Here is a 23,877-nt window from a genome sequence, read left to right as displayed (position 1 = left end):
CACATTTTTTTTCCCCTCTATTAGCAACACAAGAAGGGTCATAATCCTCTTCTATGCAGTGTGGATTTCTTCATGTCCTTTTCTAGAAAGCCCTGAGATCTTTAGAGTACACAATGTAAGTGCAAAAGCAGTAAGCCTATTTCACAAATCTGGCCATACTTACTGTAAGCCAGCTGTTTTGCTGTCCACAATTCCTCTGTGGTAGGTTATGTCCAAAATCCATCCTGGCATGACTTCACTTCTCCAGTCAGAGGGCATCCTAAAAAATGCACAAAATCATACACCCTTTAATTCTGAGTAAGAGATGCATCCATATACCTTGTATATGTGCCTGTATATAAGGAAGTAATGAATGAACAATATTTTGTTCCATCCTGAAGGAGTCCCAAAACAGTTGCAGGCCTCTGACATGCGTACTCAATTTCACCTTCACAGGGCTGTCCCACTGGGCCATGGATTTAAATGCCAAATTATGTCTAAATCTCTAAGTAGAATCATTCAATTCTGAACTAGAAAATGGCCATTTATCAGCAAGCTCTATTCAATTTACTCAAGTAATCATCTGGTTTCTTGCCCCAGTTTTGCCAGAAACAAACAAACAAACAAACAAACCTATGTTTTTCATTATTCAAGTCAAATGCAGAAAGTGTTAAGGCAAAACCAGAATGCAATATATGTTAATGCTTGCAAGAATTTTACCCAGACAATTATAATTAACTTATTTTTCATCAGTTCTCTGATTCCAAAAAACACCAGAGAATTTTTAACACAACAAGAGATCAGGCCCTCTGTTTTATCTCTGGGAGGCAACATCAAAATGTAGTACATGCATCATCATCTATTACCATCTATTTTCACTGTGAATTAGACATTTAGTATCTCCAGAGGAACTGTCTTTTGGGTTAGTATGAGATTACATTGTTTTGTTCTACAGCAAAGATGCTGATTCTTGTTAGCATTTGGGAGTTGGTTTGTGATGCTTGGATTGTATTATCAGATACTGCGCTGTATGTGCTAGTTATCAAATCCGTCATGAAGTTATAGTTTTCCCTACACAAAACAAAACAAAACAGAAAAAATGGGGTGAGGGTGGTGATTTTCTTATTCTTGTGCTTATGTAAGGCGGAAAGAATGTTGTTGATCTTTCTTTTTTTTTTTTTTCTTCTTGTTTTTTTTTTTTTTTTTTTTTTTTCCCCTTGGGTGACAGGAAGTTTTCAAGCATAACAAGCAAGAGAGGTCTAAAGTATACTTTAAGACATGGCATTAAGGTATTATTTTACAATATCTTTTGTTGTTGTGAAAATATTCACAACATTCCCTTTGGTTTGTTGAAGTTAACTTGCTGAACAAACATATGACGTTCACCTGTTGCAACTGTTTTTTCCTTTAAAATTAAGACTAAAACATCATTCTGTAAGTACTTTTTTAGAGCACACGAGAAGTCAGAACAAAAGCAACCAGCTTGGAAAACACTAGCCACTCTAGGAAGAGCCTTGGGAGGATGGATTTTGAATAGCATGAACTGTGATTTTTTTCTGGGCACCTGTGGGGTGGGCTTCCCCACACAGAAGGGCAGTTTGTGTCTCATGGTCAAATTTTCAAAATAAGTAAGATTTCTGTTGACCCTCCAAATGGGTGGCCAACTCATCAGAAAGAATTGTCTGTCAACTGAGTAGATTTGTGACAGGGGTGAGTGGTCCTACTTATGGACTGAACCCATGACCTCCTAATCCTATCTTATGTATAGTGCCTGCTAGACTGTTCAACGGTCATTAGACCTGGGTGAACTATTTGGACAAAAATTGAGCCATTCTGGGATTAAGGAGCCACAGAAACCAAAACCAGCTCTTAAAGTTTTGGCTTTCAGTTTCCACATAATTATGTATTTCATTGATGTCTTGCCTGTGCTATGTGTTTGTTTTGCCATGACAGTAAACTTTCATGCTGGATCCTATAGGCTAAGCTTGGAAAGATCAAGCATATGGAACGAGTCCTTTGTGTGTGAGCCAGAGAAACTAGAGTTTAAGGATTCACTTTGATGGAATAACGTGATGGTAATCCAATAAAATCAGGCAGTTTGAATTTTACTCGGGATGAAATGCTCAGAAGTTCAATTAAGAAATGTAAACACTGGTTTAAACCTAGAGTTGTTTATTTTAAGTGGTATTGGATAGAAAGTTTTGTACCACATTCTATAAAAATCCATGAATTATAGCAAATTCAGAAGCATCTAATGATTTGGACTCTTAACTCCTAGGCCCCCTTGAGCATACAGACTGACCTAGAAATTAAACAGAGAGAGACTGCTTTTCTGTCCGGAATTGAAAGACACTTTTTCACCAGCATGTGTCCTTCCTTACTAAAACAAAACAAAACAAACTGAAACAAAAACAGACTTTTCTTTCACTCTGTTTTGAGATAGAAGAGAATAACCCAGTAAGGCTGGAAGTGATGCTACCTCTTTTACCTTAACCAGTTCACAAATCTCTGATTACAGCAATTCACGTGCACAGTTGTTCTAAATCTCTAAAGTGCAATGAAACCAAAACAAGTCAAGTCTACTTCAGCTATGACTTACTGTGAGCTCTTTTTGTCTGCTGTAATTTATGCACCAAAACATTCTTTAGATTTATCTGGAAGCCAGTATATGCACTATTTCTAAGACTCTTAAAATTGGTGTTTTAAAGCATGACTTTTTTGTATATTAAGTATTTAGTAAGGATATTTTTAAATGTCAGAGTTTTTTTCTGTCTCGAACACTAGAAGTTTTATTGCAAATTTCAAGACTAATCTATTAAAATTGTTTCTGCACCTTTTACTACAATTCTTCTCCATCTGCCCCAAATTTTCAGTCAGAGGCTGCAACTCCTTTTAGACACAAATGAAAGAGGTGCTGATACTGACAATATTGTACAATGCTACTGTTCCATTGGTGGGGGCTGAGACTCAAGTTCAAAGACTCAAAATATTTTTGCAGGGCTGATTTTACACAGTGCAAGATAGCTTTAACAGTGGGTCCATGCAAGAACTGAAGAAGTCAGAAGAAAAGAACGATCATTTTAAGATGTGTATATAAGTGTAAATAGTCACTTTACTTCAGATCTCCACTCTCTCTGCCTTGCCTGTGTACCTATTTTCAGATTTGGCGGTGTTTTGTTTTTACATGGCTATGAAGGATATAAGTGAAGACCTCAGTGCTGAGTCGATGTTGGTTTTGATACGCTTCATATATAAATTTTCACTCTCAATATACCAGTACCAATGATTCCTCAGATGAGCTTATTCCCTGTCACCTACAGCTTTCTCAGAAACTGACAGTTAATCTAACATGGGCAGGCAGGGTTGCTCAGTATGGCAAATGGCTTGAGGTCTCTGGTCCTTAAAGTCAGTTGAGTTGGTTGTTTGCCTCCTACAGGGCAGCACTACACTGGATAAAACCTGAAAAGAGCAGTGTTTCTTTTTTTTCAGGCTGTGATATGAAGAAAGGAGGAACACCTTGGCATTTGGCTTGGGGGAAAACATAGGCAAACAGAGGAAGTTAAGAGTGCTATCTGTAAGAAACCCACTGATTGCAACTGTATTGGGGTATAGGGTATAAAGTCACTGCCCAAATCAAAGCTGAGGGCAGCCCAGGATCACTGGGAGCAGGATGCATCCAGAATGGCACTACATGTATGCTTTATGTAAAGCCTTATTCTTTCATCCTTGAGAGGAGGAGAGGGGAGAGTTTATTTCCTTCAGTGCCCGTCATGATACTCAGTTTAACTTTTTGTGCAAAAAAAACATTGACCAATGTGGGGAGGTCTAAAATAGGTCTAGGAAATACGCCTAGGAGGAAAAGTTGGTTTGGAGGGCTGGTTTGCTCTAGAGAAAACTTATCAACAACGTAAAAGATGGTGCAATACTCCCGGGGACAAAATATTCTGTTTCCATGCATCAGAGAAGAAGTGCTGAGCTTTAGTTATATAAATTAGGTTAGAGCATAAGGGAAAATAGGTTTTTTAACGGACAATAAAGTCCTGGAACAGATTGTTTTGGGACATTTAGCATCCCCATTACTGGTGCTTCTTATACATAAAGAACTAAGTGCATTAGGAATGAAAAAGATGTAGCTGATCTTGACTCAGGGTAGGTGGATGGACTACTGCCTCCTTATGGTCACTTTCTGTCCTGTTTACTTGTTTCCATTCTTAATACTGTGCTGCCCTACCACCATTCAGACAGAAGTGATTACCACATCGCTTTCTTAAAAAACTTTCTATAGGGAATGCAGCTCCTTTAGTCTCCAGCATCTGTGGTCCTGTAGTATCCTAATGGGAGCCTTTTAATGTGCACATACAGTGGCCAGCTCTGCACACTGCTGTGCATAAATATCTCAGTCCAACAGAATGCTCTGGCACTTACAGATGCTTTGATGCATGGGTTCTTCTGATATGCCTAAAGACAAGCATACCCTTTTTTTTTGGCAAGGCATGTCACATCAACTTAATGCCTACTGTAAGAAACTATGAATGTAGGTTGCAGATTTCACATCTTAGAGCACATCCTGACTTCTCCTGGCTGTAATCACAACACTGTTAAACTGACCTCCCCTTTGACTAGTGGGTAAGTTTCATAGGGCTTAATGATATTTAACTTGTGAGATTTTAGAAAAATGTTTCACAAACTTTAATATAGCCTATGGTATTATTGCTAGTTGAAGTATTTCTGTTCTAGAATGGTTAAATGTAATGTAGAAAGAAAGGTTATATTACTCTATCAATTTCCATTGCACTTAAGGGTAAAATGTTTTTTTGAAAATCAGTAGCAAAAGAATGCCAGCACTGGGAAAAAAAAAAAAAAAAAAAAAAAAAAAAGCAGAGTAAATATTTGTTAGCAGAGAAGACTCTTCCAAGAACACAAGGTTGGCTGAAGACAAAGACTGGAGTGCAGCGTGCAGGTAGCTGTTACACCACGCCCAGTCCTCCCAGGGAATTTTCAGCTTTGCTGAGCCTGCCCTAGGCTCTTGCTGACCAATGCTGCATGTGCTGTGCTGTCTGCCTGTACACTCTGCAGACTGCATACGCTGCATTTTTATGTAGCTGTTGTAGTACAGCCTCTGCTGGCTCAGCTGTGAATCCCAAATTATTATTTTCACTCACCTCCTTAAATAGGTTCACTTGGGAATGCATGGTAATAAAAGGACTCAAATAATTAGATTTAGAAAGAAAACTGGAGGAAAAGTAGCATGCAAAATACAGTGGAAAAAGGCAGACCCAAAGAGCATCTGCATTTTGAAGGCAGGAAAGAGCTGAAATGGAGTCAATAAACACAGCAAAAATAAATAAATAAAAAAAATCACACATATTCCAGGTGTGAGTGCTGGAATATGTATGATTTTTTGAGAGATCTTAGAAGGAGAAGTATTTCATCTGGTTGCTTTCACAAGCTTATAGTGATTTGCACAAAGCCAGTCCCTAGGGACACACCCAACACAGGCCACTGGGATAATAACACAGATGCACAATGTTTACAGCTGTATACCAAATTTAGAAGCTAACCCTGGAAAAACATCTCAAAATGTCTTTTACTAATCCTTCTGAACACCTGGAATAAGTGCAACAAGCCAGGGACCTAGAAAAGATACCATGTGCTTTCCTAATGCTCTTACATCAGTCAAACTTAAAACTTTGAAATAAGCAGCTGAAAGGAATCTTAGAAATTCATGGGCAGCCTGTTGGGTGTTAACATTGTTCTGTGCAGTGTTGATAGTTTGGATTATACATGTAAAGTACTGTATTTCTGGTCACAGAAAGTCCTGAATATAATATTTTGAATGCTACAAAATATGTATAGGATCTCTCTCTATATTTTATATTCTACAGTTTTTAAGGGGTTATCCACATTTTTACCCTCACTTTCTCAGGCTGCAGCCATTTTATAGTAATGGCTAACTTCTGGGAATAGATCTAAACGTTCGATGAGTCTCACAGTGTGCTAGCAACTAAGCCCTGCTTACAAAGGCTTACAAGGGCCCTGCTTAACCCTGTTGTACACAAACTGCCTCACAACCTCATGCCAGTACTTTAAGGATAAACGATCCGGTGGATCAGAATTTCTTTTTATGTGATTATCAGTGAGAGCTCAATGTAGAAGGCACAGGCCTGCTCCGTAAAAGTGGTTTTGCATGCAGTTAGTTATGATAATGCAGAAGGCTGCAAATAATTTTGTCACTGGAAAATAAAGGTCAACAAACAGACTTTGAAGAGAAAAAGCAAGATTAATTAATGCATTCATAGGCTATTTTTTTAGAAGAGCAATTCAGTTTGATATTTCCTCAAAAATATGTTATAATCCTTTTTTGTTTGTTTGTTTCTTTCTTTTTAGACAGGTATTTATTAGAAACTTACAAAACCTACCTAATGCAGTGTTTCCGTACCATTTTACTTAGGCATCTGCCTTAATGCAAAACTTCTACTTCTTAGATTCATTTTGTGATTTGGTGTTTCCTCTGAAGTCTACATGCAGGGATATATTCTGGTACTTCAGCTGACTTGCAGTTTAATAGCAAATTTCCCAGTGCAATAAATGCAACAAAATGACAAGCATGAAGTGTGGCAAATATTGAAATCAGTGGTAGATGTCTTGCATTTAAAGGGCTGGTCCTAACAGCACTCTCCTTCTTTAACTCAAAGCTCTGCAAGATCTTATCTGAGCTGTGCAGGCTAAAAGGGACTTCTATGGCACTTCTGTTTTGGAAGCATGCTTACGTTGCAGCCAGCCAAGTGAAGTCATTTAAAGCTACCTGTCTGGCCACAGCAAAATCTCCTGGTTGCCAAACCTGTCCAGGGAGCAAGACAAGTACCCGGGCAATCAACTCATGCTGGCCTCTGTGTCTCTTTGTATGCTGCAACTTCTGCCAGGTCATCTAAAGCCAGTCTGGATATGTCTGCATGGGGCTGAGCTCACAGCCAGGTGATGGTGCAGGGCTAGCCTGGTCTGGGAGGAGGGTTAGCTGTGTAACCCTGCATCTCCAGCAGCAGGAACAGGAGGCAGGCTGTATCTAAATTCTCATCCATAAATGAACAGATGTCACTCTGCTGTTTCCATTAGTTTGTGCCTCTGTAATTTTCTGTGTTCTCTTTTCTGGTTGTGCTGACCTGCCATTAAAATACCTTGGTATTTTGGTTACTGGTAGCAACATGACAGTACCAACCACAGAATATACGTTGGGGCTCTTAATCAATAGAAAAATACCCAAAGGGGGCAAAATATCTTGATTCTAAAAGGAGACTTCCAAGTAGGAGCTGTGATGTAATTTGTTGCTCTGAAAAAGGGCAAAGCATGCCTTCATGCCAGACCTGGTGAGATCAATGATTTCTGTTTCTGGGATGTCATGTTTCTTTCCTATTTTTTTCTACATCCTGGAAACAACATAAGTGCATTCACAGTAAGAGAGCGTACACCAACTAAAGTAATCTGAGGGAAAGAGAACTGTTGAAAGTGGGTCTAGGGATGAAGGCTTTGTGAGCAGATTGGGAATATGTCAAAAAGTCAATGATCTGCTTGGTATATTTGGGCTCTTGTTAAGAGACCCAGTCCTCACAATTGCTTTCTACATGCTGCATACCTATGCAGGAGAGGCTGTGCTCCACTGACCATGCTATCATCTCAGAGGTTAATCAGTTGAACAGAAAAACTGAGAGACCTTATGATCTTCAACCCCTCCATTGGCAGACAACTGTCTTGCTTTAAGTAAGATGCAGCAAGCATATGAGATTTTGGTTTTAATTTTGTATGTAGATGTTTTTCAATTTGATATTCTGATATCTCATGGCTGTAGCAAAGATTTACCACCATGATTTACCAGCACTTCAGTGATGAGGAAAGGAAACAAGAGAAATCTTGAATCAAATTATGTTGGTGTATTCAGTGTATAAAAATTTAATGTCAATGACAAAGTGAATTTAATTTTTTCTGTTCTGCTGTTAATTCAAGACCAGTTAGACAGCTAGATTTGTGGTCATATATCAGTGCAGAAATAGCAACCTCCAGTGGTCATTTAGTCCAAGTTACACATTTTGCATGGGGTCAGTATGGCCTCTTTACTTTCATTACTTGAAAAGACCTCCAAGACTACGTTGTATGGCTTTTCGGTTATAGCTAAAAGCCACATACATGCTTTCACTTTCATGCTTAACAACCAGTTTTAAAATTAACATAAAAGACTAAATATTCTGATAGAATGATGTATTAGTAAATTCTCAGAGTTTATTCTCATTGGCTAGCAGAAATGAGTTCCTACCTGCACTACTGTCGTGGTTCCGCTCGAGTGGGCAGCCGAGCTCCACCACAGCCGCTCTCTCACTCCCCCTCCTCAAAGAGGAATGGGGAGAAAATATGTGAAAAGGGGCTCAAAGGTTGAGATAAGGATGAGAAAATCACGCAATAATTATTGTAACGGGCAAAACAGACTCGGCATAAGGAGATAGTAAGATTTATTGCCTGTTACTAACAAGCGAGAGAAGTGGGAAAACAAAGGAAAAAGCAAACCAAAAGCACCTTCCCCCCCATCCACCCTCTTCCACCTCCTCCCCCCAAGCGGCACAGGGGAACAGGGGAATGGGGGTTATGGTCAGTCTACAGCACTTCTTCTCTGCCGCTCCTTCTCGGTCACTCTCATCCCCTGTGCTGTGGGGTCCCACCCACGGGATGCAGTCGTTGATGAACTGATCCGGCGTGGGCTTCCCACAGGCAGCAGCTCTTCCAGAGCTGCTCCAGATATGGGTCCGTACCACGGGGTCCATCCCTCAGGAGAAAACTGCTCCAACCTGGCTCCCCTATGGGCAGCAGCTCCTGCCAGGTCACCTGCTCCTGCATGGGCTCCTCTCCACGGGCTACAGGTCCGGCCTGGAATCTGCTCCGGCAGGGGTCTTCCACAGGCGGCAGCCTCCGTCGGTGCAGGGCCACCTGCTCCACCGTGGTCTCCTCCACGGGCTGCAGCATGGAACCCTGCTCCACCGTGGTACTCCATGGGCTGCAGGGGGACATCCTGCTTCACCATGGTCCTCAACACAGGCCGCAGGGGACTTCTGCTCCGGCGCCTGGAGCGCCTCTCCCCCTCCCTCTACACTGACCTTGGCACCTGCAAGGCTGTTCTCTCACTCCCGGCTGCTGTCTGGCGCAGCGTTTTTTCCCTGTCTTAAATATGCTCTCACAGAGGCGCAAAACAACATCGCTTATTGGCTCAGATCTGGAAAACAATGGGGCCCTTCCCAAACATGGGGCAGCTTCTAGATCTTTCTCACAGAAACCACCCCTATGGCTCCCTGCTACCAAAACCTTGCCATGTAAACCCACTACAACTACCTGCACTAAAGCTTATTTCTTTCTGGGAAGCAGATATTTTCCTTTCTTGTAGATCCATTATTACATGCTTTCATCTTTCAATTTCCTCTTTCAATTTGTGTATCATGTTCATGGAAGTCCTGTGCATGAGAAGCCAAAAAAAATAATAAAAAAAAAAGATGATATATCATATACTTAAATGCTAAATGTAAATATGAGAGAGCCTATATTTTAAAATAGATTTCACCAACAGTCCATCTTCAACATTTAAAAAACACAACCGCATATCTGCTATTAACTAAATGACAATTTAGAGTGAGCTAGCAAAGTGGAATATATGTTTGTATGCATCAGAGCCATTCTACCAGGATTTCAGAGCCACACCATATCTGACACACATCATCAGATTTCACAAATTAAACAGGATATGGTCTTGCCAAATTTTGGACTTTACCTGAATGACTTCATTTTTCTCCTACTCTTATAACTTTTTCACAGGGGAGAGCAGTCTGCTGAACTTTGGACAAAACCAAAACATACACTTCAGTTAGACTTATTTAAGGCTCAGAGTTGATAAAGTTTGGAAAATTTCAATAGCTATGTGTCATCTGTGATGGAGACAATTTATTCATTCTTATTTGCTATATGAACAAAAATCATATAATGAAAACTTGGGATTTTGCATCTTGAAGTGTGACATTTTTATTTGTCTATAACACTGAAACATTTTAGTGTAGACACATAAATTGTGTGGCTTATCTCTTCCAGCCATTTTGGTATTTCAGAGTTCTATTCCCCCACAGAGAAACTGCAATATCCCATCACAGTTATGGTGCAAGGTAATTTTTTTCCTCTGTAGTGAATCACTATTCAGCAAAAAACTGTAACTTTGTTAGGTATCAGCATGATTCTTTCTTGTGCTAAAGGAAAACAGAAATAGGGTGGAAGGCAAATAATAGCATTTGACATCCATACTAACTGGAAATGCTCAGTAGGCATTCAGGACTGGACATTTTGTTATTGATAGCAGATGTTGCCTGGTTCTTTGCTGGGCATAATACAGGTGTGTGGATGCTTGCAGGACTGAAATGGTAGGTTCTGTTAACAATGTGCTTATATAGCCATAAGACAAAAAAAAATAAGTATTTCAGTGTGATTTCTACATCTGGCATGAAATCAAATCACTTTATATCAACACTATTTTTTATTAAACTTACTCAGATAGTTACATCTTGTGTACCACCACCATCATCACTGGGAAGACCAAAGCAGGCATATTGTAGTCTCTCACAAATGACCCCTCACATGCCAGGAGAACCATGGCCTGCCTGCAACTTGCTCAGGCCTATCAGCTTACTCTGTTTTAGCAAATAAAATGCTTTTTGAAACCCAAATTGTTTTGGAATCAATGTTTCCCACACTTTAGGTATTTTGACATCCTATTTTAATTTCATTGTTTATAGGTATGCAAAAATGTTTTTCTCCATCTGACAAGATGCCTCTAGAAAAAAAAACTAGTGTAGACCAAAAATGAAAATGCTTGTTGCACAGTCGTTTACCTTTCAAATACGGTATGCCTACTTTAAGAGATTAAGCAAATGTCCAGTTTGGCAGTGTGATTTATCTGATAGGAGCTATATTTACAGAATCACAGAATCACAGAATTTCTAGGTTGGAAGAGACCTCAAGATCATCGAGTCCAACCTCTGACCTAACTCTAACAGTCCCCACTAAACCATACCCCTAAGCTCTACATGTGAGGCATTTCTGTTTTTCATGAGCCTTCTCTTGGTGTGAACATTTTCCCACAAAGATCAATGTGGAGAAATGGCTCCTAGATTAGTACATGGTCACTAAAGATTGTCACATCCTAGACATCATCAGGACTTCATATCAGAAAGGCCTGATTGTGATCAAATATTTATGTTGTTCTGTTTTAAACATAACATAATGGGAAATAAACTCATTACTTTTTTAGAATTCTAAGTTCTTTTGGAAAAGATATTTGCTCTTAGATAAGGCCTCCTGGCTCTTGAAAATGAAATCTGTGGGTAATGCACAGATTTCAGAAAAAAAAAAAAAAAAAAAACACCATAAAGTAGCCTCATATATAGTGGAGTAATAGTCTTGAATAAATTGAATACAAGTAAACTAGAGGTGTAACATGTCTTCAGGATATCCTGTTACATATCAAGAGTTGCCTCACTAACTGATGAGTAAGTGATGATTACAGTGGACCATACATGCACCAATCAGATTGGAATGTCATTGTGGGTATAAATCTCAAGAGATATCAGACCAGAAATACTTGTCGGTCATAGTTGCTTATGCTTTCTCTTGCTCTTGAGTGACCAGAAATAACTAATAAATGGCTTGTACCAAGCACTAGTGGAATCTGTGAAAGCAAGTGAGTAGTGGGTGAGTCATTTTTTTTTTCTTTAATCACTCCCAACCCTCCTACCCTGACATAACACTATTTAGATGAGGGGTAGCTCCTGGGCCTTCAAATTGAGCTTCAGCTATATTGCATTAGAAAGCAAAGTGAGCACCACGACCCAGCTATCCTCCATTTAGGCTCAGGACCACTCGTATTTGTATGATTCTGTACAGCAAGCTGGGGACACCATGAACCCAAAGCTTTGCGTAAGCTTTCCCCCATCACTCTTGTGTACAAGGATCTAATGTGGATCCTCATTTCCACTCCTCTCTAAAGCAAGCATTTTGTCTAAGGCACACCCTGCCCTTGTGAGAGCTGTGCCCTCAGGTTTATCTATCTTACCACATTCATTCTGGACCATGCCACCAATCACACTGTATGATCCAGAAGGCTCTTTTTTGGGTGATCTCAGAGAAGTCACTGCCTTTCATTTAACATGAATGACCATCTTGCCACCAATGGCCCACAAGTCCAAAAACTTGGCTTGGAGCTCCAGTGGAGATGAACGCACCATGGGACAGTATCAAACAGTCCTGTTTGATTTCCATTTCAATAACAGATACACTGAGCAATGATTTCTTAAGGCCTGCTGTGGAAAACAAAATTGAAAGCATAAACATATGCAGATGGAATTCAGAGCCCATGATGCTTCCGCCAATTCGTGCAACTTATGCATGCTCAAAATATTTACGTAGGAATTCCTAATTAAGTAAACTATTCAGTAGTGGTGTACTATTTCAGATATGTTACAGTGTCACCGCAAAATATGCCAGTGCCTCCTTCCAACAAAGATCCCATTATGGAGCTTTTTATCAGGCACAGTGGGGTAGGTTTTCAGTACAGTGCACCCAGATTTAAGCTGTGCAGCTCCTCTTCTGTTAATGGGATTCGTGTGGCTAAATCCCTTCATTCCTTGCTGAAAGGGATCTCCGACAGCAAGCAAAGGTGAATATCGAGTAGCGCAGTCAGGGCTGACATCAGGGTAACCTTAAGCACGCCTGTTCAAAGGACTTGCAGCAAGGCTGTCTTGGTGGCTTGTGGGGAAATGTGTACTGCACCACTGTGCAGCCAGGAATACAAATGAGCAAGGGTGTTAGAGGAGATGGTACAGCTTCTGAAGCCACTCCTGGCCTATAATAAAGTGTTATTTGCACAGGGAGCAAGGACTGATGGAAGAGAGTTTTGAGTGCAGACTCAAATTTCAAACCAAAAGGTTAAAATCAGCTTGGTTAAGTGCTTTGTTTGTATGAAATGTGTTGGTAGTTTTATATTTCTTTTTCTATTTTGCCTTTCATTTGTTGGAACAAAATTCTAAGCTCTTTGGAGAAATCTCAGTGCATGTTTGTGCCTGTACTGGAACTTGGTGAGAACTCTGGTTACTGACTCCTATTTATCTATAAACAGCTAGCTCTATTTATCACTTTGCTAAAAAGCAGATTCTTCTAACAACAGTAAAAACTAGATTTTTTTTTTTTCTCATGTGGTTGTACAACTGCCCATTATAAGGATTTATTTTATATTTGTGTATTTGCCACTTGTGCAAATAAAAAAAGCCCCTCTATAAAATAGAACTCAGGTGATGACGTTCTTATGCAGGACATTCATCAAGTTGCAAGAACATAATGACATTTGATATCAATGAAATGACTAATGTGCTAAAGTTAAGCAAATGCCTGCATTTGCAAATATAAAATAGAGACTCTAGAAAAATTTTTAATGAAAAGTGCATTTTTATTCTGACAAGCAATATGGCATTCAATATGTGCTTGTTAATTGCTCACATGATTTTAGGGATTAATATTTAATTTCTGAAGTATTTTCAAAGACCTATCATTTTAATGAACTGCTGAATTGCTTGCAATATACAATAATTTTCATGGTTCTGATCCTTACATTTTTCCCTATAATGCTGTGAAAAGGAAGGTTCTGAGACACCACTCCTCAGGTTTAGCTTGTTAACTTTGAACTGTAAGGTCCTATCCAAGCCCAGATTTTTTTTTTTTTTTTTTTTTTTTTTTTTTTTTTTTTAATATATATATTTTTTAATTTATTTGAAAATTACTCTGTTTAGAGCTCAATTTCAGTTCTGGTGTTTCCCTTGCATTAATGACTAGTGATGGAGAACAGTGATGACTATTCATATGCCAGCCACTACCATTAATTGCTTTGATGTGCAATGTTTTCCCACTAATACGGTTCAATTGGATAACCCATGTGGATGGCCCAACATCACACTTTGAATTGTGCATAGGCTATTGCACTGTGGTATGGTTACAATTATAGCAAACTGCACCAAAAATCTTATCAAAACACTTTATTCAGGATTTCCTTGTGATAAGAATCATGAGAGTTTGCACCACAGAGAAAGATTAGATGGGAAAAGATGCCAAAATGTGGTGTGTGAATCTGTCTTTTGACAGTTATAAAGCAAAACATTCTCCATCAAGTAAAAAAAGTGTAGTCTTCAACCTGCCAAAGGACAGGAGTAAAGCACAGTCCTCCTCAATGTGTGACAGACGCACAAACTGAGGGACACCACAAGAAATAGTGGAGAGGAAGCTTGAAATGCTGCTGGATGCATTTCTTTATTATAAATAAAGTTTTCCAAAACCTCAGATTCATGATTCAGCATTTCTTTTGGCACTAAAATTGTAGTAACAATTTAAAGTAGGCTAAACAAGTCTGAGGGAATATGCTGGTAAATTCAGGCCAAAGAGGGGGAAGTCCCTGGAAGTAGTAATTAAAAAACGAAGGGTCTCCTCCCCCTCTTCCTCCTTCCACAGTAACTGAAGTTTGATCCTTTTAATAAGGAAGGTCTTAAATCTCTCTTCAAGCACACAGTAATTATCAATATCCTCACAATACTTCCTGAGGAAGATACGATGGTACTTATTTTCTGGATGAATAAGCTGTCCCACTTTGACCAAGGACTGCTCCAAAAACAATGGGACACCATAGAATACTCTCTTAAACCTAATTATGAGACAGTAGCAATGTGTATGAAGGAAGCAACTAAACTGTAAATTATACATGGGGTAGATACTGTAGCCAAACCTTTCTTACATTTCTTTGTTTTGAAAGTCATAAGTTTTTGCTGCTCAAGTTGAGATAATTGTTAGTGGAAGCTGTGGGGGAAACTTTCTTTTCCAAAAAAGATGCCAGAAAGTTATCTCATAACTTTTATCAGTATTTTAATGTAAAAATATATTTATATTATACGTTATATATATATATATGTTATTTACCAGTTAACTGGTCATGTAGCCTCAGATAGTCAATGACCACTGGGTACCCAGTGGACCAGAACAGTGTGTCTTGTGTACATATGTTGAACATCATCTTAAATTTTGAAGTCTTGTGTGTGTCCACATCTATGACTCAACCCCGCATTCCTTCAGGATTAGGAATTTTCCTCAGCTGGCCCGTTACCTGTGCTTCCTGACAGCATGGCTGACCTGTGTGCCTTTCAGCCTCCCTTACGCAGAAGAACCATTGACCAAGCTGCAATTTCAGGTCCCCTGTTGGGCATATTCATGTTACGCCTAGATTTATAAGAACACTGTCAAGTAAACATGGTGAGACTGCTCCTGAATCATTTGAGACCCATGTAGCTCCAGGGGTGAAACCATCCTTGGGATGAAGGGGACAGTACCAGTTATTTCTGGTGTTGGTGGTATGCAAGCCCAGAGAACACAGCTTGACATCAGAGCCCAACAATGAAATTGCAGAGCAAATGTTCAAAAACCTACTAATTTTTGTAAACTCCGTGCACCTGTCTTTGCAATTTGCTCTCTCCTCTGCCTCAGTGTACAGTGAAGCTTCTCTGCAAGCTCTTCTGCAGTTTGCCTGTCATCCATCACTTATCAATTTAGTTTGCTTAGAATTGGAACTACAATGTTTTCTTTGTCGCTTGGAGAGGCACCCAACTACTATCCTTTATACAATATAAACAGTGTAATGCTATATGATATATAGTGTGGCTGGATATATACATACTCTGAACAAGATACAGTTCTCTTCCTGTAACTTTGAAAATAGACTAGATACTAAGATGGTTTGGGAAAAGATTCTGGTATTTTTAAGTGATGAAAGTGATACTTTTCCTTAAAATTTTAAATGACTCCTTCACATGTTACTATCTAAGTACTATGTTAGTTACTGTCTAAAACCATCGCGGAAGTCAGAGAATCGTATTATCTCTACACGACATTCTTATTTTTTTTTTTAAAACATTATTGTATCTCTTAGAAAGTTTTGGTTTTAAGGCATGGTCATTTAAATATTTTATTGATTTTTTTTTTAAGTAGAGAGGGCAGAAACAAAATCTTAGCTCAAAACCTGCCTGAATCTTGGGGAGTTGTGGATTCCAGATGCTCCAGATTTGTTGCTTAGTACTCAGAGAAACAAGAATGAAAGCAACAGGTCTGAGCACTCATGCCCCAAACGCTGTGAGTGGTCAGAGCTGCAACTACATTTTCTTCTTATTTTCATTTAGTAGGTAGTACCACATGGCATGCATGTTCTGTGTTTGCAATACCTTTTTTCCATATCTATAAAGCCCCAAGCCATAAATAAAAATACAATGGAGAAATTTCTCAGGGATTGTTAACTTTGGAAAAGATGCACAATTACCTATTAAAGGCAGAGTGAATCATCATGGAATTTCCATCCCACAGTAAAACTTGTATTTTATTTTGACCAGCGAAGAGTTCTGCATTTCACCCTTTTTGCTCTGGCTTTTACTGTAGTTTATTGAAATGGCAAAATGAAACACTCTGATTTTGTTTAAATGCAACATTTATGTAATTTTTTGGTTACCTTTGAGGTGAAGTTGATAAGTTCCTACAAAATGCTTCAATTTTGTTTAGTCAGCATTTTCCAAAAAGAGCACTTCCAATGGGAATTTTTTAACACTAAGAAGAGAGGCATAAGTGAGTGTTCAAGATGGAGAGAAAAGGAACGGGGAACTTATTCTGTATCCTGTAACTAACAGGATGGGAAAACAAAACTATCTGTATGATCCAATACTGGGCTGGGAAAAGCTAAAGAGGGGAAAAAGTTTGCAGAGGTACTTCCTTGGAGCTGCCAAGAAGCAGGATGCTGTCTGCCGAGCACAAAAGCCAGCTAGTCCATGCAGCAGGGGCTTTTGCAGGCTTCAGAAGGTCTATATAACTAGTCAGGGATGTGGATCAGAAATAATGACCACATACATCGTTATGGGGTAGTATGCCTCAAGCTCTTCCCTTTTGGTGGTGTATGTTTTTTTTGAAGACATTTTCCAAAGTGTTTCATTGACTTGGGTGCTGAAGAGTGTTTTCTGAAAATGGACTGAAGGCTCCTAAGTTGTGTAGCTGTCTCAGGGTCCAACACATTGGGATGAGAAAGGACTGTTTTGCTAACAAAACTATACTGATTTCCTTGCTCTTTCTGGCTTACCCAGAGTCAGTTGAAGTGTCCCTGCTGGTACTTGATAGATGTGACCTGAGGCATACCTGAATGTGTACCCACGTTGTCTTATTTTTTCAAAATATGACTGCTTAAAATGTAGCTTGTACTGATGTTGAAAAATGAGCCTGTAATGATGCTGAAAAATAAAAAATAAATGCACTAAAGTGAAAACACATGGCAGGTGCAAGTTATATGTAAGCTTTATAAATAATGCTGAAAATATACTTGAAGAATGAGAAATACAAATGTTTCTGGTCTGGATATCCCATATGAAGGATCACTCATATGTGCTCCATGATATTTGCCAGGTCTCGAAGTGCAGTTATGCTGGTGAACTTTCATTAATCACTCAGTACAAGAGTGTAATAACGGGCAAGAAAGTTGGTACTGTCAAGTCATCCTCTAAATTGTGTTCAATGGTTTCAAATGAGTAATGGATGGATGGGCTGCAGTAATTAAAACACTGAGCCTGAATCTGTGTATGCCATTCAAAGCAGACATTAACTTCAGAGATTCACATACAATCATTTATCACTATTTCCTTTTTTTTTTTTTTTTTAATATGACTTACTTTCCACATCTAAACATCTGATGGCAGTGTGTAGGACTGGAAGCAGAAGTCACAAAATTCCACTTTCGTGGTGTTTCTGGCACAAATCAGACCAAGAATTACTGCAAAATTTCCAAATCCACGTACCAGATCAGAAAAGTTGGGATAAATCTGCAGAATTATAAGAACTAAACTTCCAATCCTTCCTCATTTACTTAGCGCCTTGCCTGCCACATGGCAACATACAGCAAAAGCAATTAATAGCCTCATCCTGGTTCTAATGTGTCTTTCTGCTTTTCTTCAGAGCTTTGTCATCTGTGGTGGCTTTAGGAGCTAATATCATCTGCAACAAAATCCCAGGCTTGGCCCCTCGGCAGCGAGCGATCTGTCAGAGCCGCCCTGATGCCATCATTGTGATCGGAGAAGGGGCACAAATGGGAATCAATGAGTGCCAGTATCAGTTTCGGTATGGGAGGTGGAACTGCTCTGCGCTGGGAGAGAAAACAGTCTTTGGACAAGAGCTTCGAGTAGGTAAGGGAGTCTCTAATACAGTGCTAAAGTGGTATGTTGGGGCTATATGTCTTTTAGCTTTCTCACTATGGTTCTGCAATGTTTTAGCTCCCTCTAAGGTATTTGCTTCCTGCAGTTGAACAGTGATGCTCCCAGAGCAACTGTGGTCTGTATTTTTCAATCATCAAATAGTAATTGGCAAGAGACAAGAAATCTCTAATGAACTCTAGACGAAGTCACTCATATCTGTGCAACTTCATACCTAGCAATGACCCAGATCCCTGCACAGGCATCCCAGGGCACAGTCATCACAGCCCGTGAAAAACTATTTCCAATTGTTATCCTGTTAGAGGCTGCCATGATAACTGTGGTGCCTGTTAAGGCCAATCAAAAGGGAACTACAACGAAATCCAAAGAACACCTCCGCAGATTTCCCAAGAGCTTAAGTAAAAGGAGACTCCCTACTAACTGATGGAAGTGTAGCACATATGACACTGGCCTTCCAATAAAAAATAGCAATACATATCCATTTTAATGTTGCTATCATATTTTTAAGAAAATACTGCAACTGATTTGAGGCAGGAAACCTATTTGAAGAAAATAATACTGGATCTTGGCCAGACAAAGCATTAGCTGGCAGAAGTTAAGTGATCACTTTCCATTTACTGTATGTATGCTATTATTTCATAGGGAGGATTATGCAAATTTATTTTCCAGCACTGAGATCATTATTTTCCTTATCAACTAGCTCAGTATCCTAATCCTTTTCTTGTCCTTTCCTCTCTCCCCCAGGGGCTGTCCACTTACCATATCTCACACTTACAGTGCTCAGTGTTGGGATAACATTTTGTGGTGTGTGGCTCTCACAAGAGTGCTCAGAATGAAATCATCCAGCTTCTCTGTGTGGTTGTAGCACATTCTTGTTGTGTCACATTCTTCTCTAGGTGACACCTCTTTCTTGAATTCAGTAGTTCAAGTGAGTTTTGTAACACAATTGAATGTAGCCAGACACAAGATATCTTTAAAACTGTGTGAAAAAATAGCGTAACAATTATTGCCATCTGTGCAAAGAAGAGGAAACTTACATGGTGCTTTGGTTGTTAATAGAGATCAAGCCCCCCCTTTTTTTCTTTTTTTTTTTTTTTTTTTCCCCAACATACTTGTGCAATAAATGCCAAAAGCTGAGGTGCACTTAAGTCAATGACAAAACTGAATACTTTTTTCAAAGCACATGCAAGACTTAGAGTCTGATTGAGGTCTGGGCTTTTTAAGAGCACAGTGGACTAGTTATAACGCCTTGTAACTGAGTAAGTACATTGATGTCAGGAGAACTGACTTATACTAGCAGAGAATTCATCATACTCTGGCATTACTCCACACAAAATCACAGAAGTGAAAAGACCTAGAAAGCCAAAGTAATGGCTAAAGAAAAGTCTGAATTTTTTGAACTTTAGAAAAATTTTTGGTAGAATTGATGCTGAAAAGATGTTAGTGAGAAATTTGATTTTCAGTGTCTCTTCCCACATTTGACTGAGGAAATTTCTAATTCCTCTTAGAAAATACATCACACCTAACCTTTGTTTATTAAAAGGAAGTGGAAGGCATTAAACATCCTCGAGACACCATACACAGGAAATAAACTAACACTTGACATTTGCCTTCATCTTAAAATGAATCAGAAAACCATCTAGTCACCTGTATTGACTATTAGAAGCACAGGTCTAGTCTTCCTTGGTTGGTCTTAAACTTGTTTGTCATAAGATGATATCCAAAATGATGTTGCTACTAGAAAATATATAGATGCTAAGCATACTACTGTTGTACTTCTTTATGCTCCTTGTCTTGACCTTGTAAAGCCTGCAGGCATGCTCTGAACCTTAGACAAGTAAGTCCTCTTAACATCTGTGAGATCATCTATATCCTTGGAAAGAGACACTTGGTAGTATTGTACCCAAGTCAGTGTCACTGCTAAACTTTCAGTTGAAAATGTTTTCATGACCTCTGCTTTCCTCTTCAAGCTCAGAATCTTGTGACACCTCATCAGCTTAGGTAGGATTGTATTAATACCTAACAATCTATACCACTGACAGAAATTGTGCAAGTGAGCACAGTGAAAACACTTAAAGAGAATAACAAGTCATGGTTGTGCTTTCTTTCTGAAATAAGAGGTATAGGGAACAGAAATTGTTTGGCATCAGGATGGACCAGCTATCAGGATGGTCAGACTATACAAGTTCTGAAAAAACAAGGTTTTCTTGAGCCACTGTTCAGGTCATATTTGCCAAAATGTTCACCAAATTCTTGACCTCTTCACCAAACCTGGGTGGTTTCTTTCAGCTCTGAAATGACTGATGTGGAATTCGGTGGGTTCTTTTATGGCTTAACCCAAACACAGACAAAACTTGGCAGTTGCAGCTGAGTTCTGCTTTGACATTTGTTGGGTGTGAAACCACACAAACTGTAACGGATGGAGAAGGTTTACACGACCTCTGCCAGCTGAGCCAGATGAGTTCCGTGCAGGTCTATAAAGAATCCCATAATCCACATCTTTATTTGTTTTATTAGTGGAGTAGCACCCAGAGATGATGTGATCAGTATCTAGGGAAAGGACAAGGTTTAGGAACTGGTGTTATTACCCTAGTGAGGGAAAAACAAGTGAAAAAAAAGGACAAAGTTAAAAAAATAAAATAAAATAAAATACTTAAAAGGTACAAAAGACTTGTGAACATAAATATTCACATGTGTAACAAAACATCTGTATCTGACACACACAGAAACACTAAAGCAGACATTTGGTTCCGTCTTAAACAGACTGAAGGAAGAATTAAGACAAAAAAAGACAGATGTTATTCATTTCATCCTCAATAAGCTATGTTGGACTGATGCTGAGCTATCTTTTCAAAGACTTACTTCAGTGAATTGGTCCTCTATCACCACCTATGTAATACACAGGGGTCACCTGTGTATTAAAAACAATGCAAATAATTTGTTCAGAGGTCAGAATAACAACTGTAGCAACCTTGTTATATGTAGGGCATTCATATTTGTGTGAAAGATTTATAGCAACCATTGATAAAAAGTGATAAGGAGATCCAAATTAGTAGCATGAACAAAGGATGTGGCATGGAAAGAATTAGGCAAGCCTTGTGTATAGCTCCTTTTTTTTTTTTTTTTTTTAATTGTCTTTATATATATATATTTATAGCTGAGAACTTTTCCAGTCATGCTAACCCCATAGAAAAATATCACTACTACACTTACTTTACTCATCCTGTCCCTGCACATACTCATAATTGTCACCTTCCTGCACTCATCCTTAGTTTTCACACCAGCTTCTCACATAATGTCATCTTTTGCACTCTACTCATTCCTCTTGTTAGAAGCCATAAGTTTACCTCTTTAACAAATGGATTCACAAATTAATTGGTTAATGATAGATAAATTGGTATTATACATCCGATAATCATTGTTGAAAATCCATTGTCCTTCTAACTTTTTGAAGGCAAGGGCCCTGATTTGGAAATGTATAGCCTCTGGTCCTACCAAGCTACTGATGCAAAAGAGTGGATTGGTGTTAATTGCCCCAAATGATGGTTTAAACAATCTGTCATGAAGGTACCTCTAAAAGTTATAGATTATTAATAGCAATTGGAAGCAAATAACTCTAAGCAAATAAGTAGCCAGTGCAGCCTCTAAAGTAGGGAGTTAGAATCAATATCAGAATTGAAACCTACCATGGTTCTTTGAAAGTAGATTGTTCTGGCTAATTATTTGAGCGTTAACCATTTCCACTGAAATTCTCCCAACTGAAGTGCTTATAAACAGACTGCTCTTATAGTGTTAAATCCAGGGCAAAAATGAGGTACAGCAGACAAAAGTCTTAGAAATGTAGAGCTGTAAATATATAAAGATATCAAAATAATCTGTAGAAGATTCCTTTGTCAGACTCATTATATAGAAAAGTGTTGTGAATTAGTAGTATTCATCTGGCTGTCTCTCTACTCATCAGAATGTCTCAAAGATAACTTTAGATATGGGTTATATGGAAAAACTTAATTGAACTGAACACTTTACAGGGAAGAAGCAACAAATTGGCAAAAAACAAGGGAGTTCTGAAGATTTTTTTTTATTACTTTTTTTTTTTTTTTTAAATTTCTGACCTTTTTTTCAGATTTGTAGATTTCTGGTATGTTGAAAAGATGCTTCTGAAGTGAGGTTAAGCTTTGATTGCTGTGAGAGATTTAGGAAAAGACCAATATCTTAAGAAGTTTCCAGTCACCATGCATTTACCCAAATTTTATTCCACTCTCCAGGCTGAAAGGGAGAGGGATGGAAGAGAAAACTGCATTTTTAAAGACTACTGAAATATGTGCATGGATTTTATTAACTCACAGGTGAAGAAGACCTTACAGGTTATTTTGAGAAACAGTCAGAAAATAAAGTTGATTGTCAAGGTTATATACAAGCTTTCACTTGTATATATGCACACATAAAATGCTAGGAAGACAGCATAATTTCAAACAGAAAGTGAAGAAATGAAGGGAAATACCTTCCAGAAGAAAGACACTCATAAAAATGTGATTCTTTATATATTTGCACTGGAAATAGGTAACTAAATCCATGTTGAATCCCGCTATTTTAGCTGCAGGCCTAAAAGAACATGGGAATCGGGCATGAAAGATTTGTAAGTGATGGCATTGTGGAGAAATGGTTGGCATTTTATCATGCATAATTAAGTATGTCAGTAAATTATTCTTGGTTCAGGCCATATATAGGCTTAATTAAATTTGGATTCACATATGAATCCAGTCATTTTTATTCTGGGCTACAATGGTGGATTGACTGAGATGCCAAATGTTCATAAAAACTTCCTACCAAAAATGGGAGGAGTAGAGAGGTTCATTATTCTCCAAAAATGGAAAATCACATCCAGGGTGATATATTAATCTAGTACAGTAGTGTCTAGTATGGTATGAGTTGGCCAACTTGGAAAGCTTGACTTGCAGTATGAGCAGAAAATTTCCAATACATGAAGACAGGCAGCATTCTTAGGCATGCTTTACAACCATACATGTGTTTTAATGCTATCAGCAAATCAATAAAGGGAACCATAAATGAATCCAGATAGTTTGCCTAAAGTAAGTACACTTTTATCTCTATTTCCCTTTCTTTCCTCTTGTCATTTTTTTTCTTTCAGTTTCTTTATGTTCTCATTTTCCAATTTTTAATCAATATATGTTGTTAGTTAATGCTTACTAATATTCATGTATCAGGTTGACTGTATGTTTATTATTCAAATATCTGTGTATTTATTATGGGAAAATCTATATTTATGGAATTGTGTTATATCCAATAAAAACAATATGGGGAAAAGAAAGGAATCGTGCAGCTGGAAACAATTTAGAGGGGGAAAATGAGTTGGAATTAGATTATTTTAAATGTGATACAGAGAACAGTATACACTTCACCAACGGAAAGGCAGTAATTATCTTTGTCATAGCAGTAGGTGCTATGATTGGTTTAGGCATTTGCCAGTTACTGTCAACCACAATTGCACAGTGGCCTTTGGATATAATTTGGATTTTTTTTTCTGTTGTTGTCATAT

At 38.5% G+C, this 23,877-nt stretch overlaps 1 protein-coding gene across 5 annotated transcripts in view; it reads left to right on the top strand.

The window, feature by feature from the left end:
* The window catches only part of WNT7B (Wnt family member 7B), a 97,610-nt gene that overhangs the window by 37,249 nt on the left and 36,484 nt on the right, over positions 1-23,877 (top strand). For all 5 annotated transcript variants that reach the window (XM_084496967.1, XM_084496966.1, XM_084496969.1 and 2 more), the window contains exon 2: positions 18,067-18,293. In XM_084496967.1, the coding sequence (XP_084353093.1) occupies positions 18,067-18,293 (227 nt within the window). The remainder of the gene's footprint in view (positions 1-18,066; positions 18,294-23,877) is intronic.

This window comes from Aythya ferina (assembly GCF_964211825.1).
Source record: "Aythya ferina genome assembly, chromosome: 1".
Lineage (NCBI taxonomy): Eukaryota > Metazoa > Chordata > Aves > Anseriformes > Anatidae > Aythya > Aythya ferina.
The sequence above is the reverse complement of the archived record's forward strand: the minus strand, read 5'-3'. Positions and strand labels throughout refer to the sequence as shown.